This window comes from Palaemon carinicauda, chromosome 39, assembly GCF_036898095.1.
Source record: "Palaemon carinicauda isolate YSFRI2023 chromosome 39, ASM3689809v2, whole genome shotgun sequence".
Lineage (NCBI taxonomy): Eukaryota > Metazoa > Arthropoda > Malacostraca > Decapoda > Palaemonidae > Palaemon > Palaemon carinicauda.
In genome coordinates this window covers 15,887,560-15,910,644 of record NC_090763.1, presented here as the reverse complement: position 1 = coordinate 15,910,644, position 23,085 = coordinate 15,887,560, and the positions used below count along the sequence as shown (strand labels likewise).

The window sequence follows — 23,085 nt, the reverse complement described above, 5'->3', positions numbered from 1 at the left end:
TGCTGAAAGAATATTCACATAAATAACTCCAGGTTTGTATTAGGGAAAAATACAAATTATCTCCGAATTTGTCATCTTTCATTGGGTACAGTTAGGAGCACAGCAATGGTAATAGCTATTAGGTCATTAGAGAAACTTGTTCCTCACGGTCATCCCCTTGTATGGTCTTTGCAATGCTGTTTGAAAAGACACTGGTTGCAAACCACAGATTCTCTTGTGGCCATGGTACTGATTAAGCATGACACCAAACACGACCTACTCTTTAGGCCAGTGTCCTGTCCCTTGCCTTTGTCATTCATGAGCAACCCTTAAACCTTATAAAAAGAGTAGACAATCTGCTTAGCTTATCATATCTTGTGAGCCACTGAAGTGTGGGAATTGTTTTTATTCTCATTTGGTTTGGTGCAAAAATCTAACCCTGTTAGTCCTTGATGAGAAATTTAGTATCTTTTCAGCCTCCTCAGTTAGACATTTCATTGGGTATGATCCTGATGAGATATTGTTGTGTCGGATGGGATTATAGATTGCCACGTGTGCAGAACTCACCTTGGGCAAAAATCAGACCCTGTTAGACCCTGATGAGAAATTTTGATACCTTTTCAGTCCCCTCAGTTAGAAATTGTATTGGGTATGATCCCAATGAGATATTGTTGTGTCAGGTAGTGGTTGTAAGGAGTCATTCTTCCCCTGCACTGTAATTGTTAAGTGGCTACTTTCCTCTTGATAAGGGTAGAGGAGACTCATTAACTATGGTCAGCAACTCTTCTAGGAGAGGGAGGGACACTACAAAATCAAACCAGTGTTCTCTAGTCTTGGGTATTGACATAGCCTTTGTACCATGGTCTTCCCCTGTCTTGGGTTAGAGTTCTCTTGTTTGAGGGTACAATCGGTCATACTATTCTGTCTTATTTCTCTTCCTCATGTTTTGTTAAAATTTTTATAGTTTATATAGGAAATACTTATTTTAATGTTACTCTTCTTAAAGTTTTTTATTTTTCCTTGTTTCCTTTCTTCACTGGGCTATTTTCCCAATTGGAGCTCCTGGGCTTATAGCATCCTGCTTTTCCAACTAGGGTTGTAGCTTAGCAAGTAATAATAATAATAATAATAATAATAATAATAATAATAATAATAATAATAATGACCTGGAAGATGACATTTCTGGATAGAGATTACCAACCTAGTTTGTCCCCTGAAAATATTCCCCGTCTGAAGAACGAGTTGCCACATAAAAGGTATAGAGTTTGTATCCCTGTAGAAATAAATTTCAAATCTTGTAAGTGATTTGTTTCCTAGAATACGAATCCCTAGTATTCTATATAATCCCTGCGCAAACTAGCGACACTTCATTATTTTTGGTGCCTAAGGAAGAACTTATTGTCAGTACAATAACTGTCTGGGTATCCTTTATCCCACCGGGGCATACCCATCTCAAACATTTTCAAGCTTTGGTCATTCTCTTTTACATTTTAAGAAAAATACAAATCACCTGAAACTTCTCTTTTATATTTCTTGATTGTTTAGATTTCTTTGGAAAATTGTTTTTTCTTTGTTTAGATATTTGTGAAACAATTGTTTTTATACTACAAAACTCTTGAAAATTACCAGTATGTTACTTATGATTAAGAGCATGCAGCACATTACTAATTTTTTTAATTGTTAATTTCTGTTAATATCTATGAGGTGCCTTTCATTCCACCCATTTATGGATCCATTGTCTATGTACATATTTTGTAGAGGTTAATCAGGAACATACATGTGAAATTATTTTTATTTAATTCATACTGTATTATGATATAATTATTTATGTATTATATTAGTAAGAATATCCTGTATATTCTGTAAGTTGAGCTTACATACGTTTCCTTTGCAGTACTGTGAATATTACCCTGCATACGACAAGTGCAAGCAGTGGTTAGAGAAGAATCTTCCTGATATGTTTGAAGAAATGATGGCTGGTGGAAAATGTAAGTTTAACTTTTCACTAATTAGAGAATCTTAAGACATATGTGACAGGAAAATTATTTTTGTTCCGTCACTAAATACCCTTACGCTTTTTATTTGGGATATACTTTTGGCGACGCTGAAAGACTAGCTAAAAGACTTATAGCGAGGTACAGTATAACTACCCCACCACTAGTTAGCAGGGGTTAGCCTGGTACCCCGCTCACACACATGCCGGTGTTGTCTCGTCACTTTTTCTTTTGGCTCAGCCAAGAGCGGACATTGTCTCTCTTCGCCTCTTAATTCTGACTGCCATTTGACTACTTTGATTTACTTTTTCTCTTTTCAGGTGGGACTGTTTCTTCTTAGATCATACTGTGAACATGTCTGGGACCTGAGGGGTGCAAGTGTGGCACCTTCGGTTGAGAGCGACCCTCATACGTTGTGTCCGTCCTGCAGAGGACGGTCTTGTACGCAGGATCACACCTCCGAGGAATGCCGGGAGTGGTCTTCCTTTCAGTGGGAGAGATTTGGCCAGCAGCATGAGACATCCAAGAGGGATTCTTCTCCTGTGGGGTATTCCTCAAAGTCAAAGAAACCTCGGGCTCCTTCTTTAACCCCCAATCTCTTCCCAAAGCTCCTGCTCGCTCGGTTTCCGCTAAGGACCGATTGAACAGGAATGTTGACCTTTTAGCTTCAGGACAGCCCCAAGGTTCGAAGGACGTTGTCGTTTCCCCTAACAAAGTAGTGCCGAACTCCCAAGATTCCTCTAGTCAAGTTGGTCTCTTCAAGATCATCCTCATCTCTGTCTTACCCCAAACAGAACCATCTCTTTCTCATCAAGGTTCTTCCTCCTGAGCAGGGTACCACGTCCAAGAGTGCTGACAAATACCCGGCAGCTCCTTCCCCAAAACAAGGTTCAAGTATGCGCAGGGAGACTTCTACACTGTTTTTTCTAGAGTTCCTTCGACCCCGTAGGGAAAGTAAAGCCTGTAAGACGGTCCCCAAGAACAGCGCGGCCAGATTTTCTTGAAAGACTCAGGAAAAGACTTGCGGGACCTCTTCGGCAGCAGTGTTAACGTCTGCAAGAGACATTCCTTCCCCTCCCAGACAAGATGCCGACTACGACCCACCCCAGGCTCCTACGGGTGAGAGCTCATGTGTGGATGACAATCTGGACTCTGAGATCGAAGACTACCTTCCTAGGGCTGCTAGTCCTAGATATACCGAGCCAGAACTTGTTGTCCGCCCCTTGCCTACAAGCACGCTGTCTCCGACTATGCATTCTGTCAGGTCCTGGCCTCCATGAAGACAACTAATGGCTTAAACAATCTGGCGATGGCCTCTCCAGAGGGCAAAGACACCGTTGCAAAGTTAGCCATTCAGGCAACTTTGTGGCTGGACCTATGGTTAGGGTCAGTTGGATACCTCATTAAGACCGAGGATTGGTACAAATCCTCCACGAGGAAGAATATGGCTACCTTTCTCTTATCGAGTATCCGGACTGTTGAGTTTCTCTCCCATCAGGTTGTTACCCTGTGGGTGAACATAATTCTCAAGAGAAGGGACTCTGTAATTGAAAAATTCCACCAACAAGTCGAGAAAGCAGAAGTGACCAGACTCAGGAGTGCTACGTTGGAGGGACCCTCTCTTTTCAAGTCAGAAGACATTGAGCGGGCGGCAGAGCGCTGGAGAAAGTCCAATCAGGACTCTTCCTTCCAACTAAACTATTCCAATGCTGTTGCCAATTATTAGAAATCAAATTCTAAATGCCCAAGAAGAAAATAATTTTCTTTGCTGCCAAGACATTGAGGTCCCATGGAACAGCTCCCCCTCCGAGGAAGCCGCAGACCAGCAAGACCACAGGCTCCTCTAAGAATATGTCAAAGAAGCCTTTATCGTCAGAGACCAGAAGGGCAGCAAGTCCAATCATGGAGGTAGAGGTGGCGGCCGAGGTAGCTCTCTCTAGGGAGGGCAGTCCTCTTACTTGTCCACCAGTGGGGGATGCCTGCAACGCCAGTAGCAGAGGTAGTTGCAGCACGGGGCCGAACCTTGGCAATCTCCATGATTCTGTCAGGGTATTGCATCCTATTCATTCAATCTCTCCCTCCATTTACTCAGAATCTGGTTCCATCAAGCTCCTTCACGAAGGGGTCCGTGAAGGAGCTGGCCCTCCGGGCTGAAGTCCAGACCCTGTTACAGAAAGGCACTCTCCAAGAGGTCTCAACAGGTCCCCAGGCTTAATCAGTCCACTTTTTCTTGTGGAGAGCGCGTCTGGAGGCGGAAGACCCGTAATCAATCTCTCAGCTCTGAACAAGTTTGTTCCACAAATTCCCTTCAGCATAGAGGCTGCAGATATGGTCCGACAAGCAGTAAAACCACAGGACTTCATGTGCACACTGGATCTCAAGGACACATACTGGTACTCCCAGATCCCAGTCCATCCGTCATCAAGGAAGTATGTAAGGATCATGCGCGACAACAGGCAATACCAGTTCAAGGTGCTGTGCTTCAAACTTTCAACAGTACATCAGGTTTTCACAAGAGTCTTCGACCTAGTGTCAACCTGGGCCCATAGGATTGGCAACCCTCTCCTAAAATACCTGGATGACTGGCTAAACTTAGCTGACTCGGTGGCAACCCTTCTTCAGCACCGAGACAGACTTCTTGCATTTTGCCAAGATCTGGGGGTTGTGGTAAATCTCAAGAAATCATTCCTGCTTCCTCCTCAAAGACTGGTATACCTGGGAATGATCATCTACTCCAGCCTGCAGAAAGTCTTCCCCTTAGACGGCAGAATTCAAAAAGCCCCCTCCTCCAACAAGATGCTCTCCCAGCCCAACAGTGGTTACATCTCTTAGGTCCCCTGACATCCCTGGCCAATCTTAATTCGCAATGGGTGCCTCCAAATTCGATCTCTTCATTGGTGGCTAAAATCCGGGTGGATTCAGCACCACGACTCCCCGGATACGCTGGTCCCTATGGGATCCAAGCAGTGGACAGACCTAAGGTGGTGGGTGGCAGACGAGAATCTCTGACGAGGGGTCGATCTTTTCTTTCCTCCCCCGATAATTGATGCTCTTTTCAGATGCGTCAAAAGAAGGGTGGGGGACTCCCAAGGTTCACCACATGGCCTTCGGACTCTGGTCAGAGTCCGAAAGGTACCAGAGATGAGGGCAGCCTTTCTAGCCCTACTGCAGTTCCATCAGTTCTTGGCGAGTCACTCAGTGGTGTTGATGAGCGACAGCACCATGGTAGTGGCTTTCGTAAACAAGCAAGGCTGTTCCTTTTTGCAGCCCCTTTGCCATCTAGCAGTGGAGATGCTAAGATGGACAGAAGACAACTCTGTCCCTATCAGCTCGCTTCATTCTATGCAAGCGGAATGTGCTCGTGGACAATCTGAGCAGTCTCAGATAGTGGGCGCGATTGGTCTGCGAATCATCTAGTAGCCAACAAAGTCCCGACTTTGTCGGGTTCCCCGACTGGATCTGTTTGCGACATCCCTGAACAACAGGCTCCTGCTCTACTGCTCCCCAGTCCTGGATCCCAAGGCCCTCGGGCAAGATGCATTCCAACAATGGTGGGACAATTTCGATATTTATACCTTTCCCCCGTTCTGACTGATGAGAAGAGTACGTAACAAGACCAGATCATCCAAGAACTTGTCAAAGACCTTCGGAGCTCCATTATGGCATCACACCGAATGGTTTCCGGACCTTCTTCAGCTCATGATGGAGGTCCCGGGAGAGCTCCCACCACAACAGAATCTACTTAGACAGCCGCACATGAACATCTTTCACAAGGCCGTAGTATCACTACGACCTCACGCCTGCAGACTATCCAGCATCTCCTCTCTCAAAGAGGCTTTTTGCAACAAGTTGCGAGGAGGATGTCTGGATACCTTCGTAGATCTCCAGCTTCAGTCTACCAGGCAAAGTTGACTGTCTTCTGTGGTTGGTGTCATGGAAGGCGAATGTCTCCTGTAGATACCACTATTCCATCAATAGCGGAGTACCTTGTATACCTGCGAGAGGAAAAACTCCTCTCGGTCTTGGCGGTGAAAGGTTACCGCTCAGCCTTAAGTCTTGCCTTTAGGCTGAAAGGAGTTAATATTTCCCCTTCGTTGGAGTTCTCTCTCCTCATCCCTCATACAGAGTTTTAAGCTTACCTGCTTCAGTCAGAAGTTAGACCACCCTCATGGAACATGGTTCACATCCTTCGGTCCCTGAAGGTGCTTCCTGTGTGCAGGTAAAACCATTTCCTATGAGTAAACTAGTATAGAAATATTTGTTGCGGTCCCATACCCCCTGGCGAGGTGGGATGGGGTAACGTTTATGGTTGATTCAAATATTCCTACGTTTCTGAGAATTCTTACCTTGGCTATTCATACTGCTAGTATCACATGATCACACAGATTGCTGTCTGCTAACCGTTCATTGCTCGGAATTTAGCAAGGCATCAGGTTTCCTCCCTGTTACATGCGGAGCAGTTACGGGAAAACCCCGGGTCAAAATGAGCCAGTTGGTTCGAACTTCCACCCACCTAAAGGGTGAGTCATCCTTAATAAGGAGCCAAAAAGTTTGTATTGTCAGAACAGAAGACAAATTAAAAAGTAATTTGTATTTTTCCTAGCAATACAATCCTTGAGCTCTTTATACAAATTTGGCCTGCCACCACCTATCCTCCTGTAAGTCTTGCCTGCAATCAATAGTTACGAGACAACACCAGTGTGTGTATGAGCCAGGTAGGTGGCTACCCCTACCCCCTCTAACTAGCGGTATATATCCCTAATGAGTTGAAGGCTTGAATTGTTAGGAAAAATACAAATTACCTGTACTGTACTTTCAAATTTGTCATACTTGAATGAAACTTTCCTGAAATTCATGTGCTATCAAGTCTCTGAACAAATAACTTGTCCGTGATAAAGATGAAAATTGATAAGATTTGTGAAAACATTTTGTTCTCGCTCAGAAAGATGGGAAGTGGTAAATGGGTGTTTCAGCAGTAGCATCCCCCTGCCATCACCATCTTGATTTTCCAATCTTAGGGTCAGAATCATGGACCTGTGGGCTCTTTAAGATAGACTTGTTAATATAATTTCCTTATTTTGTTAAATCCTCTGATAAGAAACATTGAATATGTCAGCTACCTATATGTTACAACCTAAGAGAGTTTTTATGCAGTCTTTAAAGCAGGCATGGGGAATTGTTCCTCCCCTTGGGCCCACATTTTACTATATCCAAGTGAGGTAGGGCCGCATGATAATACACATAAGCAAGAACTATTACTTGCCCAATATACCAGTATACTGGATTTTTGCAGTTCTCCCTTGTTTTATTTATCTTACTATAAAAGTTTTCATATTTCCTAATGATAATAATGATGATTACTGGTATAAATAAATATAATTAGAAATATTTCAGTATCCTAGAACATTAATGCATCCTGAGCTGCAAGTTACCCATATCTACATCAAAGCTTGTTCTTGTAGTTATTACATGATAGTGTGAAATTTACTTTTAAAGGATAATTTAGAGAGATGATCAGATATCCTTAAAATTCAGTTAATTGACAACACTGGTTCCAGACAGTATGGAGTTTACTATAGCATAGTATTTGATACTAATCATTGAATAAAAGGTCAAAGAGAAACAAGCTTGATATATAGGACTTCCAGCAATCGATTAACAAAAATAATTAAGACTACATATGATACAGAACAGAAAATACAATCGACCATAAAATATTCGTATTTGTATGGGATTTTCTGTTCTAGTCTTTCATGGGAATTTCCTTCGAGACCACACAGCACTTTAACCCCCAAAATACATTAGTGCTTTCCGTTTCATCTTAAAATTGGAAATACTTTACTGAATTTCGTAATATCAAGTGGTCATTAACTGAATGCAATATATCAGGAAATGAGAAGTACCTGTGGTTTAGATTTCAATTTTATTGATATTTATTTTTTATTACCTATAGCGACTACTGGAAATGACGACGCTGCTGATGAGGAAAAGAAACGTCAAAAGCGAGGTGGAAAAGGCATGGTTAAAGCAAAGAAGAAGGCTGATGACGGGCCACGCAAAGTTGTTGTGTTTGTAGCGCCTCGCGGTAAGAAGCGTAATACTGTCATAACTGGACTTAAAACCTTCAGTGAGTATTTGTTTATTTGTTATTTTTATGTTTTAGATGCTGTATTCAGCTCAATATTTTTTAAACATTTCTCACAGTATTATTGTAAAATTAGCAAATTCACTGGAAAACAAAAGTTGTCATTTTAAGTAGACTTGGGTTATATCCTAAGGAGAGTATAACTCAAGTGTTAGTGTTTTGATTTATGTTGCTGCTTTCAGGGGCTTCATTACTCTAGTCTTGAGTTATTTTTTATTGTTTGGGAAAAAAAAGGATATTAAGAATCATCAGATAATTTTGACATGACGGTATGGCTTCTGATACTTTTACTGTATTGTGTGTATTTTAACTATCAAGGTTTTTTTTAACTTTAGCTATATATTTAAGATGGTTTATGACTTGATTCCTCTACTGGGTTATTCAAATAGAATTTTAAACTATTATTTGTTTTTACCACATCCTTTTGGGTATAATACCTTGATAATATTAGAATAGGGAGGGACTAGTAGGATTTAATTTGGGGCATTGCAGTATTTTAGTAGAACTATAATCACCTCTTTGTCATTACAGATATTGACCTAAAAGTGGCAGCAAAGTTTTTCGGCACAAAGTTTGCTTGTGGCTCATCTGTAACTGGCGACGATGAAATTGTTATCCAAGGGGATATTAAAGATGACCTATTGGATCTTATTCCTGAGAAGTGGCCTGAGGTAAGTGGTTTTATTCATATCACATTTTGTTGGGTAAAAGGGCGAGTGTTATTTTTTATTTGAAATTTTTTTTTGCAGTACAGTATTCATTAATTTGTTTAGACATGAGTTGATATCTATTCTTAGTCTTGATACTATTCAGGGCACCATAACTTGTCCAGTTCATTCATTGAATCTTTTCATATAGAGTAGGTATATAGGCATATAAAAGTTTATATTCACGTCAAAGCCCCTCACATTTAAAGAAACTAGTTTTTCCATTAGTCTTAACGGAATTTAAAGCCTATACTAGCAATGCCTGGACAGTAATCTCTCTTGGATCATAGCTTTTCTCAGTGATTTAGTACTCTTTTGGATCTGAAAAACAAAATCTCTTAAACTTTTGAATACCTATATATATACAGTAACTATAACTTAATGTCTCCATATCTCAAGGCAAGGGTTTTGCAATAGAAATATATGGACCAAATTAATAGCTCAATGCTTACATGGAATCAGTCGAGTCAATAATGCACTCTGTACAATCAGAACTCTGACTAAAAGGTACACCAGAATCCTAGGCACCACATAAGAGGTTAGCCTAGGGTTCTAGGTTTGACAGACTAGACTAGGATCACTGCCACTGCCTGAAGGAATGTTTTCCACCACAGTCTACAGGAATGAATCAGTAGCCTGAACACTACCTTCTTCTACCATTTAAAACCACTAGCCTATCCTTTTTCTGGATTTTCTCTTCATTATAGACTCAAAATCTAATTTTGAGATTAAGATTGCTTAGACCCTGGCTACCTAATCTAGTTTAAGCTTCGTGAAGCCTAAACAAATGTAACCGTAGATTCTCACTAATTAGTAATAGAATAATGATTTTCTAAACAATTAAGACTTTAATCACAGTAACTTGCTTAAATAGTTGAACAATTTTCAATTCTCTACTCAGTCTAGAAATATTCATAACATGCAAGCATGTCATGAAGGAGTAGCCTGCAGACGAAACTACAAAAGTAAACGAGAGTTAGTTGTTTGATTTAAGAAATCACCCCTGAACAACTATCTGAGTCGCTTGTTGTGCAGTAAGCTCTGCCCACAGCCACATCATGACCATAATCACAATAACACTAAATATTCACATGGATATATCTTTTAGCCGAGTAAATGTATTGTTCACAGTTCTTGCGACAGAAAACTTGTTATCAAGCACATAGTGAACATCCTCCAACGGATAAAATCCCACACTTGTAAGCATTTGGTAGATTTAGAAGTGTGACGACCAATCACTAGGGAAGCACGTAACAGTGGGCGGAGCTATAATGCAATGCAATATTGCATGATATATGCTATTGAAGCAAAATACCACCTTGTTACACCTAAGAATGACTGCTTACGTTATTTTAACCCCACGTATCGTATACTGTACTGTATTCTAGTTAAATTCTACAGTTGCCCAATGTTTCACTGAAAAGAAACAAAACAGTCTACTTGTATTAATCTGTGTTAATATAATTATTAGTACTTTGAAAGGTTGATTGTTTCATGTTTACCACTGGATGTGGTTTTTTGCTGTGCAATGTGATTATGATGCTGTGCTAGTTGGTCCCTGGAGGTGAGGGAAATAGCCATTGAAATAATTTTTCTAATTTTTAGGTTGAGCAGCCTGTACTTTTTCGATATTAGCTACCGAATTAATCAATTTTTTACATGGTTGAATATTTGGATTGCCTTTGCAATTTTTCTCCTTTTTATTTTGGGAAATTATTCCTCTTACAAACCTTCGGAGAATTTTTCCTTGCGAAGTCCTCTACTTACCATCACTTAACATTGATATAATCAGCTATGTTGTGTTTGTATAGATCTAAGGGCTATAGTGGGTTAGATGATCTTGTAAAAAGATTTTTGAGAAAAAATGTAAACAATAGAAAAGAGAGAAATAGAATGGAAGCTTTGAATGTAATAAAACTGAAGAATAAATTGATGATGTAGATACAGTAGTAGAATAATTTTTTTTCATAAAAGATTAAAGATCAAATGAGAACGAAGGTAAATGTGAATAGTCACTTTATAGGTTGACCTTTTGATAATTCGATGATGCACTAAGCTTTCTGATGCAGTTATTAGTTTCTTTCTATCTTTAGTCCTCTGTTAGTTAATCTACGAAAGGGTGACATATGATGTTATTGCTCACCATAAAAAAGTTTGGAAGTCATGAACTTCACAGAGATTTTGTCATGGCTGGGATAACCGGAGGGTTAATAACTATTGAAACGCTGGAAACTTTTGTATGTTAGAATAAAACACCTGGTAGTAAACATTAGTATTTTTCAATATTAAACTTAGCCGGTGATCATATAGCTGTCAGCTCTGCTGCCCGACAGAAAAACCTAAGGACAAAATACGCCAGCGATCGTATACAGGTGGGGGTGTACATCAACTGCGCCATCTGTCGAGCAGGTACTCAAGTACTCCATGTCAACACAGAACCAATTTTCTCTCTGTCGTGCCACTGGCAAGACCTACTAAATACGCTGTTACTAACTGGATTTGTTTTCACAACTATTTGGTGAAGTACACTATTCCAGTTTTTGAGTTTTCGCTATGCAGGGGTTTTATCTTCATCTCAAAACTTGAACTCGTTTTGGATAGATTTAATTATGGTGACAAAGAGAGTATGGACTCTCTTTCACTTTTAAATGGCCGACCCTTCCCTTAGACGGAAGTGTGTTTAGGTTTTTAGTAATTTTGCTTAACACGTTATAGATCTATATATTTTATATCTCTCCGCCTTTATTAGGCCTCTTCGATTAACTTTCCATTTATTATAAACATATAAAAAAAAAAAAAAAAATTTATGTTTTGTTTATATGCGACCTTTCCTGATAGTAGGCGGTCCTAACTTGGAACCGGAGTTAATCAACGTTGAGCCCGTTATATCGTATTTAGCCTTTAAAGAATTTAAAACTTTTTAAATTTAATGTTTTATGAAAGAATTTCTTTGATAGTCTCGTACTGTTTTCAAAGATGAACTAACGTTTAGTTTTTTTAGACTACGCAGTTGTTGACGTTCAGGACGTTCAACATGCGCTCTATCGTTACGATAGAGAGAGAGTGTATCACGGTTTCACTTTGCAGTAAGAGTAAATCGATTCTGACGTTTCGTTCATTCTTTCTTAGCTTAAATGGTTTAAATTCTAAATTAAAGGAACTTTTTATTTGGAAAACCTTTCAGTTTTTTCCTTTAGCCAAATAACATGTTTTGACGATATATATTTGGGCTCTTCTCTCAGGTGCGAAATCAAGAGAGAAAGAGAGAGAGAGATAGAGACGGAGGGAGAGAGAGGAGAAAAAACGTTCCGTTCAAGCGGATAACGTTGTTCTCGTGTGACTCTCCTCCCTAGTCGCTGTACGGGGAAGAAGGTAAAACGTTTCTAGGGTTTTATTCTTGTCCCCAGGCTATGTGCGGTGAGAGATTGTAAACGTAGTTTATTTGAACTAGTGTTTAGTCTCTTTTCCAGCCACTGAATTCTTTATCTTTATATATGTTTTCTGTTTTTGCTAGTATTAATTTCGATTTCAGTGAAATAAGTGCAAAACAGAAAATCGAAGTGATAAAGTGATATGCGCAAAGTGTTACAGTGTTGCGTCCGAGGGTTCGTCTGTTCGTGCCTGTCGTTCACCTAGTCCGGGACCTCTTGCAAGCTCCCAAGCCCAGGGGAGAAGTAATGTCGAACGACTTATGGGTTCGTCAGGCCTTGATCAACGAACAGACGTTTTTCCCTCCGTGGTTTCGGGCGTATCTACCCAAGATCGCCCCACCCACACAAAGACGAGAGAGCCCATTTACTTCTCGTCTGCGGAAGAGGTTTCTCGTAAGAAACCTTGGACCAAGGTCTCGCAGCTTATTAAGCGCAAGTCGGTCCCTTCCGCGCAAGTCCAACGGCCCAGGTGTAGCCACTGGGTCAGTTCGGACTCGCTGCAGTCTTCCGATGACTGCACACCTCCTAAGAGAGGCAAAGTGGTACCGCAACAGGCAGTAACACCGTCTGTTGCCGCACCTGCTGCTGTAGACCCTAAGTGGTCTTTGCTACAGTCTATGCAGACACAGTTAGCATCTTTTATGCAGGAGTATCGTGCGGAGAAGGTTGACGCTGCACCCGTTAGCCTACAACCAACCACGGTTGTGCGTACAGTAGACACTGACGCTACCTGCTCCCGCACTCCGCCTGTGAGAGTTCCACCACCCATGCGCAGTGTACCCTGCCAGCCGCACGTTGACGTTCACAGACGCACGCTACCCTCCGTTGACGTTCGCGAGTTACCACAACAACAGGAGGGTGGAGTTAAGTTGCTTTGTTTTGACGCTGTGTGTCAACCTCCGCAACCCACTGTGGTTACCGCTACTCGCCCGCAGCAGACTAGTCAGTCAGGAGTAGAGGCTTTGCTTCCCCACACAGCTATGGTTGTTGCCAGCTCACAGACTGTCAAGCAGTTACATGACGTTGCCTTCTGGTCTGCTACTAATGCACCAGTGCTGTATGTCCTCACGCACCTGGTGTGGTTGACAGTTCAGTTTTTGACAGTTCACAGACTGTCAAGCAGTTACATAACGTTGCCTTCTGGTCTGCTGCTACTGCACCAGTGAGACCCTCACTGAGATAACCTAGCTTTTCTCGGACAAGGTTCCTGTAGATGAGAAAGTGCTGTTCTCCCTCCTACTGATATTCCTTTGAGGACTCTGTCATTTGGAGAGGAGCCTTAAGCTGCTTAGCCTCCTATGGACTTTAATTAAATCATGATGATTTTTTAAGGATCTTCGTCCGGATCTTGTAACTGCTGCTCCTCGTTCGCCTAACGTCAGAACTTACACTAGGCCTAGCTACTTCGAAGCCGTTGTTGTTAAGCTAGTGCTCTCTCGCTCTCCTAGAGAGCGTTACGTTGGCTAGGCGACTGGTTTTTGCACCAGGAGGAGTTTTAGGGATACAGCCTTTGATTTCCCTTCTTTTAAACTGGCTTATAGAGCGAGAGTCTGATAGGACTCGAGAGAAGTTCTCGGCTTGGGAGTTCATGCCTCTGCCCAGGTAGACTTCTCAATTCTGGTAGACTCGCCCTGGCGCCTAGCCAGGAGACGCTCCAAGTTGTTTACAGGTCAACTTCTCAACTTTTGTCGAGCCTTTGAAGTTTTGCTGTACTATTATGTCACACATAACAAGGCTTCCAGGGATGGTAAATGGTTCCGCCTCAGTCGCTAACCCCGTCTGTTGCCACACCTGCTCCCGTAGACCCTAAATGGGCTTTGCTGCAAGACATGCAGTCCAAGCTTGTGTCCTTGATAGAGGACTTAAATACGGAGAAGAACCTTCTGGCCAACAACCTTCCAACCGGTTGGTTGTGCGCCCTGTTGACGCTGAGGTATCCTACTCGCGTCTGCCAGTTGAGGTGGTTCCTCCACCGATGCGACCCAGTGTGGGTTGCCAGTCGCACGTTGACGTTAAGCGAGGCTCGGAGGTGGTTGTTGACGTTCAGTGTGGCACTAGGAAGACGTTCAACAACCAGCAGAGGTGACTTGTTGTGACGCAGTGCGTCAACCTCAGCAACCCGGTAGGGTGTTGACTGCACAACCCAGACAGTCTAGACAGTTTCGGGTTGACACTGTACTTCCTCGCGCACCCATGGTTGTTGACAGTTCACAGACTGTGCAGCAGTGCCATGATTTTGCGTCCGGCTCCGTCACGCATCCACCAGTGCGACCGGATTCAGCGAGTCAGACGTTGCCCACTCCGTTGCCGTTTCCTCATCAGTTTCGGATGAGGAACCCTCTGATGAGGACGTTGCTGAACAAGACGATCAACCCCCAGCCCTGCTATCCATCCAGAAGATGCTGAAGAAGGAATGCTGCCCAGTCAGGCTGTGGATGAGTCTGGTAGGGACACTGTCATCCGTGGATCAATTTGTGTCACTAGGAAGACTACACCTCCGTCCTCTTCTATACCATCTAGCTTTTCACTGGAAAAAGGACAAGACGCTAGAAGCGGTCTCGATCCCGGTTTCCGGAAAGATAAAGTCTGGTGTGACTTGGTGAAAGGACTATATCAACCTTAGAGAGGGTCTTCCCCTGACTGTTCAGACTCCCAACCACGTTTTCTTCTCGGACGCATCGGACGTAGGCTGGGGTGCGACATTAGACGGTAGGGAATGCTCGGGATTATGGAACTCGAGTCAAAGGACAATGCATTTCAACTGCAAGAAGCTACTGGCAGTACGTCTTGACCTGGAAAGCTTCAGGTCTCTCCTTCAAGGCAAAGTGGTGGAGGTGAACTCGGACAACACCACGGCTTTGGCGTACATCTCCAAGCAAGGAGGGACCTACTCTCTGACATGGTACGAGATCGCTAGGGACCTCCGCACCTGGTCGAAAGGTCTAGACATTTCACTAGTAACGAGGTTCATCCAAGGCAACTTGAATGTCATGGCAGATTGTCTCAGTCGGAAGGGACAAATATTTCCAACAGAATGGACCCTCCACAAGGATGTATGCAAGAGACTTTGGGCCACCTGGAGCCAGCCAACCATAGATCTCTTCGCAACCTCGATGACCAAGAGGCTCCCAATATTTTGCTCACCAATCCCGGACCCAGCAGCAGTTCATATAGATGCCTTTCTACTAGATTGGTCACATCTAGATCTATATGCATTCCCTCCGTTCAAGATTGTCAACAAGGTACTGCAGAAGTTCGCCTCTCACGAAGGGACAAGGTTGACGCTAGTTGCTTCCCTCTGGCCCGCGAGAGAATGGCTCACCGAGGTACTTCGATGGCTAGTAGACGTTCCCAGAACACTTCCCCTAAGGGTGGACCTTCTACGTCAGCCACGAGTAAAGAAGGTACACCAAGGCCTCCACGCTCTTCGTCTGACTGCCTTCAGACTATCGAAAGACTCTCGAGAGCTAGAGGCTTTTCGAAGGAGGCAACCAGAGCGATTGCTAGAGCAAGGAGAACATCCACCCTTAGAGTCTACCAATCGAAGTGGGAAATCTTCCGAAACTGGTGCAAGTCAGTATCCGTATCCTCGACCAGTACCTCTGTAACTCAAATAGCTGACTTTCTCTTATATCTGAGGAAAGAACGATCTCTTTCAGCTCCCACTATCAAGGGTTACAGAAGCATGTTGGCATCAGTCTTCCGTCACAGAGGCTTAGATCTTTCCAACAATAAAGATCTACAGGACCTCCTTAAGTCTTTTGAGACCACGAAGGAGCGTCGTTTGGTTACACCTGGTTGGAATTTAGACGTGGTACTAAGATTCCTTATGTCAGACAGGTTCGAACCGCTACAATCAGCCTCCCTGAAAGATCTCGCCTTTAAGACTCTTTTCCTGATATGCTTAGCCACAGCTAAAAGAGTCAGTGAGATTCATGCCTTCAGCAAGAACATCGGATTCTCATCCGAAACGGCTACATGTTCTACAACTTGGTTTTCTAGCCAAACACGAGCTGCCTTCTCGGCCTTGACCAATATCGTTCGATATTCCAAACTTATCGTATAGTTGGAAATGAACTAGAAAGAGTCTTATGTCCTGTAAGAGCTCTTAAGTTCTATTTAAAACCTTTACGAGGCCCGTCTGAAGCTTTATGGTGTTCAGTTAAGAATCCATCTTTGCCTATGTCAAAGAATGCTTTATCCTATTTTTTCAGACTGTTAATACGAGAAGCTCATTCCCATCTGAATGAGGAAGACCAAGCTTTGCTGAAGGTAAGGACACACGAAGTTAGAGCTGTCGCAACTTCCGTGGCCTTTAAACAAAATAGATCTCTGCAAAGTATATTCGACGCAACCTATTGGAAAAGCAAATCAGTGTTCGCGTCTTTTTATCTTAAGAATGTCCAGTCTCTTTACGAGAACTGCTACACTCTGGGACCATTCGTAGCAACGAGTGCAGTAGTGGGTGAGGGCTCAACCACTACAATTCCTTAATTCCATAACCTTTTTTAATCTTTCTCTTGAAATGTTTTATTATTGTTTTTGGGTTGTCCGGAAGGCTAAGAAGCCTTTCGCATCCTACTTGATTTGGCGGGTGGTCAAAGTCATTTCTTGAGAAGCGCCTAGATTAGAGGTTTTGATGAGGTCCTTTAGTATGGGTTGCAACCCTTCATACTTCAGCTCCTAGGAGTCGCTCAGCATCCTATGAGGATCGCGAGGCTCAGTAAGGAAGACGTACTTAAAAAGGCAGAGTAATTGTTCAAGTCGACTTCCTTACCAGGTACTTATTTATTTTATGTTTGTTATTTTGAATAACTGCTAAAATGAAATACAAAATACTTAGCTCATAATAATGTCAACATGTAATGCTGGTCTCTACCCACCCCCCTGGGTGTGAATCAGCTATATGATCACCGGCTAAGTTTAATATTGAAAAATGTTATTTTCATTAGTAAAATAAATTTTTGAATATACTTACCCGGTGATCATAGATTAAAGGACCCTCCCTTCCTCCCCAATAGAGACCCAGTGGGCCGAGGAGAAAATTGGTTCTGTGTTGACATGGAGTACTTGAGTACCTGCTTGACAGATGGCGCAGTTGATGTACACCCCCACCTGTATAGCGATCGCTGGCGTATTTTGTCCTTAGGTTTTTCTGTCGGGCAGCAGAGCTGACAGCTATATGATCACCGGGTAAGTATATTCAAAAATTTATTTTACTAATGAAAATAACATATTTCCATTATAGAAATAATGAGGGAAGTAGCATTAAATGGTAATAAAGAGATAAGTAGATTTTATTTTTTATAATGACGAAACAATTATGATACTCGTTTATCAATCAGTTTAATTTTCATTGATAAGAGATTTTACCAGAATGTCAAATTTCTTTGTTAAATAACTCTTTCCTTGTACTGTACTGTATAAGGATAATTAAAAATCGTAGTGCCCTTTGTGTGTATATTTAAACTTGGCATCATATTTTCTTTGGCAATCTGATTTCCTTGAGCCAGGAACACTTACTGGTACTGTATGTGCCAGAGTATATCTTCAATGAAAGAATCAATTTTCATTGACCAGATAGCTTTAAGGTATACAACATGAAAACTGCAATTTTGCTCTTAAAATGTTAACCTGACATTTTAGCCTATGCATCCTCTTATTTTTCCACATTTATTAATGATAATTTCTTTTCAGATTGATGACGATAGTGTTGAAGATGGTGGTGAACATAAGCGTTAGGGAAATCTCATGATTATCTACTGAGAAATTGGTATGTGATATTGATAGATTAAATAAAAGTGAATATCCTTTTGAATTTTCATTATTGACCAATTTTTTTAACCATTTGTTGCGAAATACTCAAGTTTAGTCACCAATATGTCAAGCTCATGTATATGTTTTTAAGCTTATTTATACAGTATTTTCCCTCTTTGTCATTGAAGCTTATATAAATTTTTCTAATTCTTGCATATTATAGTAGGTTGAGTGAATACTTAGCCCATAGTACAGTGGTCATCATAAAAACAGTTATAGATTTAACATGGCTGAAGAATGATCGGGGGGAGAAACAAAAGGAATATGTACATATTGTAAAGTGAATATGTAGATGGTGTGGAAGGATCGTTGCAAGATTGTTTGGAATTTAAAAGGTTGCATATCAGGAGATGGCTAGTTTTTAGAGAATGTAAATTAGAACAGGATTTTTGATAGAAGAATGTTCAAACTTGCAGCAAATGTTTTTTCATATGGAACACGTTGACAGAAGTCTCTACATAGTTCATATATGACAGAAATATGGTAAAGTCATTACTGATTTTAAGATTGTTTATATTTTATTCATTCTCATTTGCAATTTAACACAAACTGGGCTATTTTTCGTGATGGAGGCTTTGGACTTGTAGCATCTTACTTTTAGAAGTAGGGTTGTAGCTTAGCTAGCAATAATGATAATAATGATAATAATAATAATAATAATAATAATAGTAATAATAATAATAGTAATATTAAGTAAGAGAGGGAAAAGAAAGAGCATATGTATATAAAAGAAGAGGACTAACAGCTTGGATAATATAGAAAGTGTGTTTTAGAATGCAATTTACTCTTGAGGAAAATGAAGCGCCCCATGTATGAATGATAAAGATCTATGGCATGTGTATGGTATATACTATTTTGTGTGATGAGCACAACAGAACTTTGAAAATTTATATAAAAGTGAAAAAGGCTGAAATTCAATGAAAGAGTACACTGAGTATATATCATATAAGTCATTAATGATGAATATCGCCAGACATTTAGTGTCCGTTTTGTGTGTTTTTGGTTTTAATGCAAAGAATATTTTGAATATTTAGTATACTATTCTTTATTCTGTCTCCAGATTACAGACATGGTTTTTATATTACTTGAAACTAGTTCTTTCTGTGATAGTTGCCTCACCTTATGTGAGACACTGGTTCTAGCATTGGCAGTCCATTTACTTGCATTTCATTGATACTTTGGACACTATCATCATTATGATTACCTGCAATGGTAAAGTAGTTTAATGAGACCATCAAGTTTCATTCCGAGAGCCTAAGAGCTCCCCCAAGTAACTCATCCCTAAACGAAAGGTAGAAATGTAAAGTTGAAGGTTGACATTTGGTTGAAGGGAAGCCAAATGGAATAGGGAAAGAGGACATAAGGCAATGGGTCTGGGACTAAAGAGAGACCTGCATTAATAAAGTTTACAGGTTTGCTCTAGCGTCTTGCTGTCCCAATTATTAACCTACTTAGTGCCTGTTCCCGGTTCCTTTCCTCCTCCCCGCTGTCCAACCTCTTGTAAATTGTAAGTACTGGGTTTTCCCCAATTACACCTCAGTGCTAAATAACCTCCTTGGCCTCGGTCATTCATTCATGCAAAAACTAGCTCCAAAGAATAATTATTAGTCAGGTCATCACACTTGTAAGTGGTATTTCCATTTGGTTAATGCACAGATTGTCATGTATAGAGGTTTTTGATTAAGAAAAGTTTTTATTGTCTTCTGATATTTTCAGTCTATTGCATCATCTATCCCATCCCCATGCCTAATTACTTTTTATATTACCATAGCATCAGTGGATCTTTCCATTTGGAGGACCACCATTCACTTTTTTTGAGGGGACAATAAAAGGCCATATTGTTTCCAAAGATTCAGTAATCTTTTATTTTGTGACTTGGGATTTGCATTGGAACTGAATGCTTAAATTAATTTTTATTTTGTAGATAAGTAAAAAGAATAATTCACTCAATAATATTGTTACAAATGACCACCTCAAATTCCTTTATTGAAATAAAGCAAACTAGTATTTGTGAAATAAGTTTAAGAAGTGGATTTAGTTTTGTCATGAGATTTATTCTGTAATTGTTTGTAACATGGCTGAGTAATCTTACTGTATCACTGGTTACGTTTTAGCTGTAATCCATTTGTTGTCCTTTCATATATAAATAACTTTCAAAAAGGAAGTTCAATGTATGCCCTTCCGTGATTAGAGATAGCATAGTCAAATTAATCAAGTTTTTCTGTTTTCTACAAGAAAGCTAAGATCAGTTCAGAAAGAGTATGGCAACATTTTCATTGACACTACCGTAAATATTCAAGTGATCAAGTTATTTTAGATATGGTGGTACCAAAAAAAGGTTAAACACTTTTTTAATTATTTCCTCTCAAATTTATTTGGGCCATCTTTGTAAGAGTTAAGTTAAACTCATTTGGCTGGATAATATTCCCACTTTTAATAGTAATATTACTGTACTGTAGATAGGTTAGTTTAACATGACTTCATTATCAATTGATGGTAAATTGATTTTTTTCCATATTCTTCATCAATGCTTTCATTGTCTTACTATTTTTCTAATGAAATGTTTTCCTTTATTGTCCAGATATCCTGAATTTAGACCTTAAGAGTAATTACCCTACTGTACTAGATTTAAAACTTCCTACTCTACCAATTTCTAATTAAGCCATGCTGCATGAATTATATCTTTCAATTTTAGTCAAGGTAAGTTTATTGAAGTTATGTTTTTACTTGAAGTTCTGTTAGTCTATTTGAGTGTTACTTTATCAATTGTTGACCTCATCATAAACAGTGTTAGTACAATTATTAGGTTAGATTGAAAATATATGGTAAAATAAATTTCAGGTTGACTTACTGAGTTGATAATTTTGCTCTTGAAAACTTGTGAGTAGAGATTTAGTTTTTGATTAATAGAAGAGCATATGATGAGTAAAAGTTAATTTTTTAAGTTTTCTTGTATATTTTGTTTTAACTTTTATGGTAGAGTTTCAAAAGAATAGGCAAACTTTCAGTTCGTCCACTATGCTTTAGTGCATCTGTCTTCAAGGAATATTTAAAGTTTCATGAAATTTACAGGTTTTTAAGTTTATCTATTTTGTTGGTAGCTATATGTTTTTTTAGTTTTTCAAAATAATCATACAATACTGTATTTACGTAGTTCATCATTTGTATTGTTATTCGAAATGTGTAGCTATGTCAGGAACAAATGTTGGTTTTTATTATAAAGCAGAACTAAAGGTACCATGCGACTTCAGGTTAATGTTATTATCGTACGCCATTGCTAAGTGCAATTGGTTGTGGCATTTTAAGTGATCATATCCAACCCAACCTCTTACCTTAACCAACATGTATTTTGAATCAAATGTGATTGAATACTTCAGTTAATTATTGTATCCCATATAACATGCAAAATTACTGATTGATAATACTTTAAGAATAAATTAAATTATTTGTGGTCATAGTTGGTTCAATTTCATGTTATCAAAACTTACCCTCTATCCCTGCAATGATATTCCAAATTCACTCTTAAGAACCTGTCGACACATGACCCAGGTTCAAGACCTCCACCCAACGGATGGTAATCGAGATGAGATTCTTTGGTCTTGTGAAGGTCTGCAGTGCTATTGGAAGGGGACTCAAGATCTCAGGTTTAAGTGTCGGCAATCCTCCCCTAGAAGGGGCAGAACCAAGAAAGGTTTAAAAGAATACTGTAGTCTCTCTCTGTCTTTGTGAGACATTCAGAGAGCTTGCAGTTTGACCATTGAAAAGGTCAAGGCACCAGCTCTAACTAGAGCTCATGAAGTCATAGGTATTGGTCTCACTTTAGACTATGAATAGTCTTGCTGTCAGACAGCTGATGAAGAAGTTTGGAATCTCCAAACAACCTTCAACTTTCTCAGCCTTCTATTCAAAGTAGTATACCCTCAAGTCCTTCAATGTTTTTGTTTGTAGCCCTTTGGTGGCTGCTATAGTAGTTGTGTAACCAGCCCAGGTCCTACAAAGGGCAAAAAGGATCTAGTGTATCTTGTGTTCGATATAAATTAGGATAAAAGGTAAATTTGATGGGCTCTTCTGCTTCTTGTCTTCCCCTCACATGGGGATGAAGCGTTTGTACAGTTACATGCCAGATCTGTACTTCTGAGCACCATTCTTTTTGGACTAGATTTGTGAGTAGTAGTTTTCAACCATTCTCCCTTAATAAGGAGGATGATTTTGGAATGAATGCCAAACCCTTGGCCATCATGTGCCAGATATTTCATTCCAGATTGTTAACCTTTTTGTAGGGAGAAATATTCCTATTAGCCTACTCATCCCTATGATGGGCTCCTAGGAAGTTACTGGGGTCATTTCTCTCTTATCCATGAGGAACCAATGAGATTGACATATTTCAGGGAAGAAAAATAACCAACCAGCTTGGCTTTAGGGGACTTACCCACCAATTTATCGAGTCTCCCTATTTTAAAGGACGAAAGGTTTGTATAAGCGTGGAAACAAATACATACATATACCAAGGCATTTCCCCCAATTTTGGGGGTTAGCCGTTATCAAACAAATAAAAAAAAAGGGGACTTATCCTCTCTACGTTCCTCCCAGCCTGACAAGGGACTCAACCGAGTTCGGCTGGTACTGCTAGGGTGCCACAGCCCACCTTCCCCCGTTATCCACCACAGATGAAGATTCATAACGCTGAATCCCCTACTGCTGCTACCTCCACGGTCATCCAAGGCGACCGGAGGAAGCAACAGGGCTTACCGGAACTGTGTCACAATCGCTCGCCATTCATTCCTATTTCTAGCGCGCTCCCTTGCCTCTCTCACATCTATCCTCCTATCACCCAGAGCTTTCTTCACTCTATCCATCCACCCAAATAACAAATTTTGAAAGTATTTTGTATTTTTCCAAAATATATAAAGCTGAATCATTTAAAGTTAAGTCTCCCACCTCAACCATCCCTGTCAGTGCAGGTCAAAAGTGAAGTCATTGACAGGAGACTGGGCGTGGCTACTCCCCCACAC

At 40.6% G+C, this 23,085-nt stretch overlaps 1 protein-coding gene across 1 annotated transcript in view; it reads left to right on the top strand.

The window, feature by feature from the left end:
- Positions 1-18,067, top strand: part of DENR (density-regulated protein) — a 36,986-nt gene extending 18,919 nt beyond the window's left edge. The window contains exons 3-6 of the mRNA XM_068363262.1: positions 1,874-1,967; positions 7,927-8,100; positions 8,650-8,789; positions 17,954-18,067. Of these exons, the coding sequence (XP_068219363.1) occupies positions 1,874-1,967; positions 7,927-8,100; positions 8,650-8,789; positions 17,954-17,998 (453 nt within the window). The 3' untranslated portion in view covers positions 17,999-18,067. The remainder of the gene's footprint in view (positions 1-1,873; positions 1,968-7,926; positions 8,101-8,649; positions 8,790-17,953) is intronic.
- Positions 18,068-23,085: the final 5,018 nt, after the last annotated feature.